This window comes from Numenius arquata, chromosome 25 (assembly GCF_964106895.1).
Source record: "Numenius arquata chromosome 25, bNumArq3.hap1.1, whole genome shotgun sequence".
In the NCBI taxonomy this organism is placed as follows: Eukaryota; Metazoa; Chordata; class Aves; order Charadriiformes; family Scolopacidae; genus Numenius; species Numenius arquata.
Genome location: NC_133600.1, coordinates 878,382 through 890,542, shown reverse-complemented (window position 1 = coordinate 890,542; position 12,161 = coordinate 878,382). Strand labels below are relative to the sequence as shown.

General features: G+C 63.2%; 2 protein-coding genes across 2 annotated transcripts; both read right to left on the bottom strand.

Moving 5' to 3' along the window:
* Positions 1–5,155: 5,155 nt before the first annotated feature.
* On the bottom strand, positions 5,156–6,553 carry LOC141475450 (complexin-3-like). The gene is made up of 3 exons (XM_074163822.1): positions 6,399–6,553; positions 5,700–5,787; positions 5,156–5,380 (listed from the first exon to the last, which is right to left on the bottom strand). Exons 1-3 carry the CDS (start codon positions 6,551–6,553, stop codon positions 5,156–5,158), a joined length of 468 nt encoding a protein of 155 aa, XP_074019923.1.
* An 826-nt stretch (positions 6,554–7,379) lies between these two features.
* On the bottom strand, positions 7,380–11,955 carry MATK (megakaryocyte-associated tyrosine kinase). The gene is made up of 12 exons (XM_074163668.1): positions 11,947–11,955; positions 11,617–11,730; positions 11,347–11,462; positions 10,810–11,029; positions 9,754–9,847; positions 9,588–9,653; positions 9,334–9,433; positions 9,158–9,242; positions 8,908–8,981; positions 8,635–8,830; positions 8,185–8,271; positions 7,380–8,044 (listed from the first exon to the last, which is right to left on the bottom strand). Exons 1-12 carry the CDS (start codon positions 11,953–11,955, stop codon positions 7,862–7,864), a joined length of 1,344 nt encoding a protein of 447 aa, XP_074019769.1. The 3' UTR covers positions 7,380–7,861.
* Positions 11,956–12,161: the final 206 nt, after the last annotated feature.

The following is a 12,161-nucleotide window of genomic DNA, read 5'->3' as shown; positions in this document are numbered from 1 at the left end:
GTCCCCATCCTCCAGGGACTGTCCCCAGGAGCCCCGAGCCTTTGCCATTGGCGTTTTGGGAATCCTGCCTGGAACCAGGCAGTGCTGAGTGGGTGCGGGGGGGAGACCTGCCCCCCTGCTCCCATCAGACATTTTCCTGTGGCTGCCGTCATCCTGGCGGCAATTTTGGGGTTTAAGCCCTTAAACTTTCAAACTGTGCTGGGAACTGCAAGGACCCAAAGCCTCAGGAGGGTGTCCCCCTATATGCTCAACACCCCCTGCCCCGGTTTTCCTGTGGGGCTGCCAGCTTAGGAGGGGAGGGGGCGCCCGAAAGACACCCGAAAAGGCAGCAGAAACAGCATCAAGCCTTGGTTGAAGTGGGTAAAAAAGATTCCTTCCCCAGTGCCAGAAAGCAGCAGAGCATCAGTGAGGACAAGCGGCCTCCCCTAGCAGTGGGGGACGTGGAGGAGACAGCCTGGGGACAGCCCCGGCTTTTACTGGGTCCCATTTTTTTGCCTTCAAAAACCCATCTGGGTGCCAGGATTTCGGCCCCCCCCCCCCCCCCCCGGCTTGGACCACCTGGGACGGGCTGTTTGCAGCCGCCAGCACAGACAGAGGGGAGCGTGGGTGGCTCCTGCCCTCCGGCCCTGGGCATAAAGGGGTGCAAGTGACGTTGATGGGTGCCCGGCACCCGCTCCCGAGCCCCCAGGGAAAGGTGCCAGCCCCGGCCCCAGCCCCAGGCGCACCCCGGGGACACCCGCTCCCTTTTTCAGCATTTTCCCCCAGCGCCTCCTCCCGAATTGGAATAAAACGCGTTACCTGCTGGGCCGAACTCGGCTTTTCCAGGAGTATTTAACTTTGCCAGTCCCTCCTGGGAACCAAACAAGCGGCTCAACCTCACCAATCTCGCAGCTTTGGCAGCCAAAGTTGCCTCTAGTCTTCTTATTTGTCACAGAACCGCCGTGCTAAGGCTCGGGAGAATCTTTATTTAGTGTTGCAGATGTCACCAAGGCCCCGCAGATTGGAAATGAGTCCAAAGGATTAAGACGAGGTTATTAATTGGAGGCCTTCCCCTTTAAGAATGATTGACAGTTACTTTCTGGACAAGTAATTGCTCTAAATGTCCCCCCAGCGCGGGTCCGGGGGGGCGGCGGCGGACAAAGCCCCGAACTGCCTTCCCCACTCAGATTGTCTCCCCACAAAGGCGTCCTGCTGGAGTTTGCCTTGTAATCCCCTCATTACGGGCGAGGAAAAAGAATTAGAAACAGGGGGAGCGGAGAAGAAAGGCCGGGGCGATGGGGGGGGAAGGGGGAGGGTTTCCTTCGGCTGCAGAGGCTCTGCCCCGGGGATGGGGTCCGGGGCTGGCACCCCGAGCCTCGGCGGGATGGGGATGTTGCTGTGGTGGGTGCCGTTACCCCTGTATGGGGATGGCGAGCCTGGGGGTGGCCCCGGTGACCGCGTGTGTGGCCCCAGTGATGCTGCCGGCAGAGACCTGCCCGCGTGGGGACCAGTGATGGGGACCAGGTGTGACAGCCTGCGATGGGCACTGGGCATGGGGTCCAGTGATGAGGACCTGGTGTGGGGTCTGGGAGTGGGGGCCAGCCGTGAGGACCAAGTGTAGAGACCAGCCATTAGGGACCAGGCACCCTGAACAGCCATGGGGATGCGGAGCGGAGAGCAAGTGTGGGAAGCAGCCCTGGGGAGCAGCCCTGGGGAGCATTGGGCACCATCCATGGGACCAGGCGTGGGGACAAGCCACGGCCATGGGCCTGAGCATGGGAACCAGGCAGGGGGACACCCTGTGGGGTCCAGCCATGGGGACCATTCCTGGAGGCTGCCCATGGGTCCTGGCCGTGGGTGTGTGGGGCAGGGTCAGCCAGGCTTGGGGGGCAGAAACAATGTCCCTCTCCTCCACCCCCACTGCTGCCCCAGGGACCTGGGCCCAGAGGAAAATGGGAACGTCACGATGGGGGTCCTGGGGTGCTCTGGGTGGGGGGTGCTCGGTGATGCCCAGACCCCCCTGTCCCACCAGGCGAGTTTTGCTCTTTTGTTTCGCTGCTCACTTTTACTTTCTCCCAAAAGCCTCTTCCTGCCACCTGCAAACGCTGCCACCCCCGGCCACCGTCTCGGCTTCCTCCTACTCCCTTCCTCTCCTCGTCACAGTTCCCCTTTTGGATGGCAAATGTCACCACGGGGTTTTTGGACACCTGCCCACCCTGTGACAGGTAGCTGCTTGCCCCATGTGGGTCTGTGCCCTCCCCAGTGGAGATGCTGCCAGCGGGACCCTGCGGCCACTTCTGTGCCCCGGTTTGGGCCCTGAGGCCGCCTCATCGTCCCTCCTGGCGGGGCTCCTTCGCCTGCCCCGTCTGACACTGCTCTGGGGACAGTGTGACACTGTCTTGGGAATGGCATGCCACTATCCTGGGGACAGTGTGATACCACCCCAGGGACAGGTTGGCACCACCCTGGGGACGTCATGGCCCCACACCAGGGATGGCATGACATGGCCCTTGGGGCTACGCAGCTCCTGGGAACGGGCTGACCCCCCCATGCCAGGGCCCCACCTGCAGCAGGGGTGTGCAGGGAGGGGGTGTCACCTTTGGGTGGTTTGGGGGAATCCCTGCGCACAGGGACATTGTGTGGGGCTGGGGATGCAAACGGGCACCTGGACCTGCCACTCGCCCAGGGCCAGCACTCATGCCCACACTGGCCACTGCGGTGGGCACAGGAGTCAGGTTCCCTGCTCCGCTGGCCCTCGGTGGCTTCCCCCAGGGTGTCCCCCCCAGCCCTGGTGGGCGCAGGGGATGTTGCCGTGCCGGGACTGCAGTCCCTGGGGTGCCAGGGCTGGCTTTGGGAGCCAGGGCTGCCCGGCTGCTGGCCCCGGCGCTGCCGGCCGGGCGGTGTGTGCGGTGCCGGCCCCGCTGACCGCCTTAAGGTGTTGGCTCACACGGGGGCGGGGGGGAGGGGGGAGGCAGGCCAGCAGGCTTATTTGCCAAATGATTATAATTGCCTTTTAGGAGCAGATAGCAAATTGATTTGCTTCCTCGTCCAAGGCCCGTAATCGCTTCATCACTTTAAAATATTAATGCTATACTTCTTTGCTAGTTTCCCAATTACCCTAATTGAAGGCAAATTGGTTAAGAAGGTGCAATGCAGAGTATCAGGGGGTTTAGTTCACTCAAATGACAGTTTTAAACCTCCCTAATCCTATTAGCGGGCAAAGCTGCTAACGCTTAGAGACGCTGCGTCAGCTTACCGGGGCGGTGGGGCCGGAGGCGGGGGTCGGGGCGGGGGGCGGCCGGGGGCCACCGGCCTCACGTGACCAGCTCGGCCGGGGATTTATCACTTTTTTAGTTCATTAAGAGGCCTTGGGCAGGCGGGGAGGCGGCAGGGGTGACCCAAAAGGGTGCTGAGCGGGAGGCAGGTGGCAGCGTGGGGAGGGCGGGGGGGGCAGGACGATTAGCCAAGGAGACCTGGTGGAGGGTCCTGACCCGAATCCCAGCCGGCGCTGGGAGCCCCCGTGCAGCCCCACTGGGAGCATTGGGAGCCAGGCTGCCGTTGGGGCGGGATGGGGCCCCGGCACAGAGCGGGGATGGAGGAACCTGCTGTGACAGGGCACGCTGGGGACCTTGGTGCCACCCTCCCAGCAGCTGGCACTCGGTGTTGAGACCCAACCCTGGGGAGAATGGGGTTGTGGGCTGGGAACGGGGCTGCACCGGGTGCTGCCACCCCCAGCCAGGGGACCGGTGGGGATGGCAGGGCCAGTGGGGATGGCAGGGACAGCAGGGCCACCAAACATGAGGAGGGTCCCAGGTACAAAGCCCTGACGTGCCTGGCACATGCTCCCTGGGATGCTCCAGTGTTGTGGTTTAGGCCATGACAACCCAGGACATCCAGCACCCACCAGCTCCTTGACTGGGTGCCCGGGGCGTGGGAGCCAAGCACCTCATGCACCCAGGGACCACCTTGCTGGTGCTCCTGCAGCTCCAGGTGCTGCAGCCCCAGGTGGCTGAGACCTGTGGCTCTTGTGACAGCGATGAGCCCTGTGGCAGAGCTCCCAGCCCACCTGTGCTGGATTCGGCCACCCCCTCCCAGCCCCGCCAGCACAGCCGTGGGCAGCCCGGGCCAGGGCCGTCCCCACAGGCCTTTCCGGAGCAGATGGCCCCGGCGTGGGGAGGACGGAGGCGGCTCAGCGCGTCCTTTCTTTCATGCAAACACAGCGTGACTCCCTCAGCGGCTCCTGCTCCAGCGGGGAGGTGCCACTGGGGCCAGCGCTGGACATACATTTTACAAGGGTTCAGCGAGCTTAGTCCTCGGGGACAGGCGACTCAGGCAGATTAGACCTCGCTAAAATAGGCAGGTATTAGTGATCTCAGCAGCCCCCAGCCTTCCGGCACGGCGGCGTTTAAGCCAGTGCCACTGCTGAACGGCTGGGAGCAGGGAGCAGTGCCCCGGAGTGGGACATCCCGGCCCAGGCCAAAGGGACCCCCTGTGCTGGCAGGGGATGCTCGAGGAGGGGTTAAATGCTGTTACACACCCTGCAACCCGGGGCTGTCCCCAAGGGATGCCCCGAGAGGGACACACAAGGTCCTGCTGGCTCCTGTGCATGGCTGGGGTGCAGCCGTGCCTGGGGGCTGCTGCAGAAGGGGGGACAGATCAGGGCACAGAGAGTAATGGGCTGGATGTTGGCTCAGGGGCACAGGGAGCAGCCCTGTGGTGTCATTGTGTCCTCCCCCCTGCCCCGGCCCAGGATGGGGTTTGTGCAGAAGAGGGGTATGGCAGGAAAACCAGGCTGGTGCCAGCAAATGCCACGTTTATTGAGCCAAATGGTGCAAGAGGCCCCAGGGCTGGTTCCTGGGGGTGACAGAGCATTAGGGACCAGCGCCCACCCTATTCGGGGGGCTCACCCCAGGGGCACAGTGGGGGGGGCCTTGGCCAGCATGGCTGAGGGGACCCAGGCATACTGCATCCCAGCACTCACCTGGTGCACCCTGGAAAAGCAACAGGGAATGGTTCTGGGGAGGACAACCCACCCCCAGCGCATGTATTGGGACCCCCACCTGCAGGTAATGGCACCTGTAACAACCACATCCCATTGCTCCCGGGGGGCTGCAGGGGGGCAGGGCTTGAGCCCCGGTACTGACGGTGTCACCCACTGTCAGGGTGGGCAGTGATGCTACATCAGGACACACTTCTCCTTCACCTCGTCCATGGTGCCCAGCGCGCGGTCCCGCAGCGCCGGCAGGTCCACCTCCCGCAGCTTGGTCAGGAAGGCCAAGGCCCCGGCACCGCCATCCTCCTCCTCCTCCTCCTCCCCCTCGCTGTGCACCATGGCAGCCAGCTCCTCCGGCAGCTCCACCGCGCCGCCGGCCACGTGCAGCTGGGCATCGTCCCGCTCGTCCTGCACATGGGTGGGAGATGGTGTTGGGGATGTGGGCAGATGTGGGTGCCCATGGACACAGGTCCCTTGGGGCTGGCCGGGCGCTGCGGGGGCGTCGGGGATGCTGAGAGGACACTGGGACTGTCCAGTTCCAGATACGGATGGCTGGACGGGCACATGGATGGTGCGGATGGGGAGATAGCAGCCATCTGCTGCCCTCTTCAGGAATCATCTCCCGTCCCGGGGGAGGCCTGGCAGCCACTGGGCTGGGGCTGTCCTGGAGGATGGAGGGGCCGGGGGAAGACCCCCGAGGTCTCACCGCCGGGGGGCTGGTCCTTACCTGGGCCAGGTGGTACTTGTCCCGCAGGTGCATCCGCACAGTGGCCCGTTCTGCCTTCCTCTGCGCAAAGGCCTTGTCCCGCTCGATCCTGCAGCAGCCGGTGCCACACCGTCACCCCCCGCCTCATCGTCACCCCCCACCAGAGCCCACCCCCAGCATCACCCTGCTCCTCCAGCAGCAGCATCCCTGGGCCAGGGTGGGAGGAGAAGGGGACACGAAGGTCCACAGTGGGGGTCTGGGGGCAGGGGCCACATCCTGCCCCTCCAGCCCCATCACCATAGGAGATGCTCAGGGAAGGTGCCCGTTGGAGGCCACTCCTATGGCCTCTTAGAATGTGGGGCCACTGGGTCCCCACAGCACCCGGACCCAGGGAGGTGGGACCTTAATGCAATCTCATGCTGGCCCCTGTTGTCCCCCAGCTCCAAGGGTGCTGGGCTGGCAGCAGACACTCACCACTCTGGGGCACGGATGCCTGGGGGTGCCCCTTGTCACCTACAGGGTGACACTGTCTCAGCCCTGTGCCAGCCCCATGGGGACCTCCTGTGCTGCAGGGAGAGGCACAGAAGGGCATCAGGTCTGCCCCTGTCCCTTGCCCCAGCTGCCTCGCTGTCCTTATCCCAATCTGGTGACAGCCCACAGTAGGTCCTGGTGCATGGGGGACCCCCAGTGACCCCCCCCCCAGCCCTGGCAAAGCCTTACTTCTCCTCCAGCAGCTGCCGCTGGTACTCCTCAAACTCCTCACGGGCCATGCCGTTGGGCAGCGTGGCCGCCTTGCCATCCTTGGGGGGGCCCTTCGGTGGTTCCTCCTCACCCCCATGAAAGCTCTTCAGAGCAGCCGTGAAGAAGGTGGCCATGGGTGGCAGCCTGTGCCCCACAGGGTCCCTGCCCAGGGCCAGCGCCTGCAAGGTCAGCGGGACCAGCGGCCCCAGGGGCGCAGCGGATCAGGGGCGGATTAAGGCATTAGGAGGGGAAGACACAGCCAACGGGGTGGAAAGACCTTCCTGTGCAGCTCACTGCACCCAAGGGTGCTTGGGGGGGGGACAGTGGTGCAGGGACACAGTGGGGTGCTGCCTTGTTGGGGTGATGGGGAGGTGGAAGGAGCCACTTGAGCCCCAGTGCAGCCTGGATCGGGCTGAAAGACGCCCATTGCCTGGGCCCCGATGGAGGGCACCACCAGCAGGGCCAGACCCTGCTGGGGGGAGCCCAGCATCAGGGGCACCCAGCGCTGGGGGGACCCAGCGCCCACACTGTCACGAGGGGTTGGAGGTGTGAGGAGTCGGCAGAGAGGAGACCCAAGAGGATTAGCTGAAAAAACCCAACCAAGGGTCAAAGGAGTGGAAGGCAGGCAAGGCGGCGGGTGGGTGCACTCGCACAAGCACACGCGTGCGTGCGGCCCCGTGCCCCCGTTAATCCCAGCTCCACCGAGACATCGAGATTGCTTGGGAGCTGACACGGCTGGGGGCTTCCCGCTGCTGCAGGATGTGCCCCGCTCCCGTAATCTATATGCAAGCAATTCCCATAGACTGATTAAAAGAATAATCCCCGGCTGCGCAGAGCCCTGAGGGGAGAGTGGCCAGGCTCTGGGGGCTGGAGGTCCTGGCCCCCCCCCAAGCCTTTTCCTGTGCTTTGCCAGGCTCCAGGCGAGGGATAGGCCTAATTTGAGCCCAGAGGCTTAAAGATGCTGTTGAACTAATTTCTTTGGTTTAATCAAAAAGCCCAAATCCGGGTGGTTTAGCTGGCTGCGCCTGGCATCCCTGCGCAGGGCTGGGTGGCTGGAGCGGGGTTGTGTTGGGGTTGGGGTTTCATCTTCCAGTGAGCAGAGATGTCTTGTCCTGTCCTGTCCCCCATCACCAGGAGGGACAGCTCGAAGGGACACCATGTGTGGCACCCGCCATCTGCAGCTGAGTGTGGGGTGTATGGGGCATGGCTTCCCTCGGGGAGGAGATTGACCCCATGGGAACCTTCTCTGGGCTGTGTGGTGGGAAGAAGGACCCATGCCAGGATGGAGTGAGGCTGTTGCCTCCTCTTTGGGCACCCTGGGGGAGGACAGTCCCATCTCCACCAGGAGAGAGAGCTGCCAGGGGCCACCCATTGCCACACCAGTCCCAACCCCAGCGGGTCTGGGGGACTTCTGGCCACAGGTCCTGGGAGCAGAACAGGGGTTAAACGTCCCTCAGGTGCTTCAGCTCCTTCTGCAGCTTCTCTGTGAGTTTCTTGAAGGACGGCCGCTTGCCTGGCTCCAGCTCCCAGCAGCTCTTCATCAGGGCATAGATGGCAGGCGGGCAACCCTCGGGGGGCTCCATGCGGTACCCCTCCTCCAGCAGCTCCGTCACCTCCTTCAGGCTCTGGCAGGGTGCAGAAGCCAGCTGGGACCCCCTTTCCCCACTCTGCTGGGGGCTCGCCCTGACCAGGGGACAGTGGGACGTCCCCATCCCACTGGTGCCAGCAGGGTGTGACCCCCGGTGTCCCCCAGCACAGCACTCACCAGCTTGGGGTAGGGCGCTCGTCCGAAGGAGAAAGTTTCCCACAGGAGGATCCCGTAGCTCCACACGTCCGACTTGGAGGAGAATTTCTGTGGTGGCAGGAGGAGAGGCTGAAGCTGGATGGGGGCTGCGCTGGGCCCCCATCCCTCCCCAAGGGCAGACAGAAGACAGCTCCAGTCCCCCACCACCCTCAGCTCCCCGGGGTGCGACTCCCCTCCCTTCCCATCACCCGCACAGCCCTGGGTCCATCCTGCCCCATCCCGCTGGAGCTACCCCAATTCCCTCAATGCACCAGGGCAGGACAGAGCCCGAATTTTGGGAGATGCAGGGCTGAATGTTCCAGAAGCCACCGCTGGGCAGGGACAGGTCGGTGGGAGCAGGGGGGACCCAAGGGGGTGAGCTGCTTGGAGAGGACCCCCCCTGGCCCCCTCTCCTTTCCCACCACTGCTCACGTTGTGTTTCAGGGCCTCCGGTGCCGTCCACTTCACTGGCAGCAAAGTAGCGTCCGCACCCTTGGGATTGACCCGGGCCAGGCCGAAATCGCTCACTTTGGCCACGTTCTCCTCGGAGATGAGGATGTTGCGGGCAGCCAGGTCCCTGTGCACCAGCTTCTTGGACTCCAGGTAGTCCATGCCCTGGGCCACATCCCTGCCGTGGGCGGCAGAGCACAGTGTCACTGCGTGTCCCCCAGGGCTACCAGCCCGGAGGGAAGGAGATGGACTTACAGAGCAAAGAGTAGGAGTTGCTGGGTTGGGACGCGCGCCCGGCCCCGCGTACGCAAAAAGTTCACCAGGTTGCCCTGTAGAGAAGGAAAAACACGTAAGGACCAAGAGGATGGGGCTGCCCACAGATTTTGCCTCTCACAGGGGCTGCAGCACCCAGCATCTATCCAACTCAACCCCCAAATGGGGATTTTGTCCCCAGATCTGAGTGGTGATGGCTTCTGCTGGCTCATGACTGGCTGGGTGCTCTCACCTTGCTCATGAACTCCATGACAATGTAGAGGCCATTGTGCAGGATCACACCGAGCAAACACACCAGGTTTTTGTGCCGGACCTTCCTGAAATGGAGGGGATTGGGGTCAAGGGGGTGGCTGCTCATCCCTGGGTTATGGGGCAGGGTTGGGCTGTATCCCCCCACCAGGGTCTCACGTCATGGCAGCCGTTTCAGTGAGGAAGGCCTGGGCGGTCACATCACATTTGATGTTCTTCACGGCCACCTTCTGCCCCATATACTCGCCCTGTAGGACATCTAGGAAAGGACGCAGGGGGTCAGGCTCAGCCCCACACCCACCCCCCCATGTCCCAGGCTGATTCCCCATGCCACAGGATGGGAAGAGGACATCAGGGGTGCCATCTGGGGAAGCCTGTGGCCAGGGAACCTCCAACCCCATCTTCTCACCTACCTCCGAACTCGCCTTGCCCGATGCGGTCTCCCAGCGTGAGGTGCTGCAGGTTCAGCAGCCAGCCAGCTGGGCGCGGGCACAAGGGCAGGTTAGCAGGGGTCACCAGTGGGGCCACGGTGCCGTGCCCCCAAAATCCAGACCACAACCCTCTCCCATCATTCCGTACCTTTGGCCAACTCCTCCTCGGCCGACTTCATCCCGGTTTTCGGTTTGGGCTTCACCAGCTTGGTGCAGATGGCTCCCTGCTCCTTCATGTAGTGCTACCGAGGGATGGACAGATGGAGGCGATGTGGCGATGCCACCTCTTACCCCCAGGCTCAGGGTGTGGAGCCAAGAAAAGGCCACAGGATGCTCCACGGGACCCCACCACCATCACCACCCTCGAGGGGCCCAGAGCCACGTTTCCCCCAGCGCTGCGATTTGCAGCCCATGTCCCAACCCTGCTCCCTTCTGGACACAGCCAGGGAAATGCAGTGATGGACTGTGGGTGATCTGGGATGCTACTGGTCAGCCGAGGGTGGTTTGCAGAGGTGACATGGAGAGGAAGTGGCAGGACAGCCATCGTGGTTACAGAGGGGTCAGGGCAAGCTGAAAGGGGAAAGGACCCACTCGAAAGCAGAAGTTGTGTCTAAATAAGGCAAACATATGAGAGTGCAACCCCCTGGAGACGAGACGGGCAGCAGCTACAAGTCAGGGTGAAGATGGACCTTGAGGAAGAGCTCGCTGGAAGGACGAGAGCTAACACTGCATCCGAGAAGCCCCGCGGGGTCAGCAGGAGAGAGGGGGCTCGAAGGGGAGAGAAACTCGGCAAAACACTTCAAGCCTCTGCAGGACTCAGACCTTGTCCAGGGTCCCGGAGTGGCAGAGGCTGCCAGGATCTTAATTTCCCAAAATTTCCTAAGACCCACCGCTGTGTGAAGCACGGAATGAGCAGGGATGGGGGGAAATGTGGCCCTGAGCAGGGGACTGGGGCTGCTGCCAGCATGGCTGCTTCACGGCAGAGGGTGTCCCTGGGGCATCCCAGATCTGTCCATTGCACCCCAAACTGAGTGGGAACCACGAGCCTTTGGCAGGGATGGAGAATTACACAGGTAACGAAACCCAGTGAAAACCACAGGAGAAAGGGACAGGGACCTGCCACTGCCCTGGGTGACCCCATGAGGTTCTTGCCCTTGGTCTGGTGCTGGTGGTGCTCACTGCCCAGCAAGGGGGGGGATCTCACCTCGATCATGTCGATGAGGTTGGAGAAGTACTGCTGGCTGTCGATGCTGAGTGTGTGCTCCTTGTGTACCACGCGGTAGTGGATCACCTCCTTGCCGAAGCTCACGCACAGCACGTAGTCGCCAGGGTGCCGGACAGACTCACGCACCAGAAACAGCCCATCCTCGGGGGGCTGCAGCTCCTGCACCGCCTCCACCCCCGAGATCTTCCCGTGGAACCAGCTGGGGAGAGGGGCATTGAGGAGAGGGGCTGTGCTGGTGGGATTCCCCCAGCAGTGAGATGGGGAGAGCAGATCCCCTGCCAAAGCTACATAGACCCCACTGCATAACCCCCCTCCCCATGAGGTCCACCCAGGCTGTGTGGGCACAACTGTGGGTCTTTAAAGCCAGGCATCGGCCACAGCAAATCATCACCAGGGCTGCCAAGACTTGGCTGCCAAAACCTGGCTGGGGGGAGACACACTGGACTCATCCGCTGTCGCAGCTCCTGGGGCTGAGCTGGGCTGTAGCCTCCCTCGGCTTCCCCCGGCTATACTCACGGCATGAGGCTGAGCTTGGGGTCAGCACGGATGGCACCGCGCTCCCGCAGCGCGCTGGCGGCCAGCAGCCCCTCCTGCCCCGTCTGGTTGTGCCTGGCGCGGTACCAGCCCTTGCCCTGGGGGCGGGAGGGTTTCAGAGCAGGGGAAGGAAGGCAGAATCCCCCTGGGAAGGGGGAGCCTGTCTCCAGTGGCTCAGCAGATGGCACTAAGGTCCCATCCCCTCCATTCCCTCCCGGGGCAGTGCATCCCCCAAGCATCCATCAGGCTCACCTCCACGGCCTCGATGATGGTGACCATGTCGCCCTTGCGGAAGGCCAGCTCCCGGGCCTTGGGCTTGGTGTGGTCGTGCTTGGTGACACACTGCGTCCCGGGGGGCCAGTGTTTCTGCCAGGAAGAAGGCAGTGTAAGCAGGGACAGCAAGAGCTGCCCCCCTCCGCCTCCCATGGCCACCAGGGCCAGCCCCAAGGACCATCTGAAGCCCTGGCTGGGGCAAGGGGCACTGGGCATGAGCCCCCCTGCTCCCCACAGTGGTCCTGGGGGAACATGTCACTCTGATGTCGGCAGGGGAAGTGCTGGCATCCTTGTGGCAGCTCCGCTCACCCCGGACATGGTTGGGCGTCAGTGCATCAGGGACTCCCCGTCCTCTCCTGCTGCCACCTGCAGAGAAGAAACCAAAGGGTGCTGTGGAGGGATGAGGCTGAGCTGGCCGGTCCTGGCCCACCGCTGCTATCCCCATAGGCTCCTCTGGCCAGTGCAGCTCCTTTGTAAGCCCATCCATCACCGAGGGCAGCCCCGCACCACAGGAGGGAGAAAAA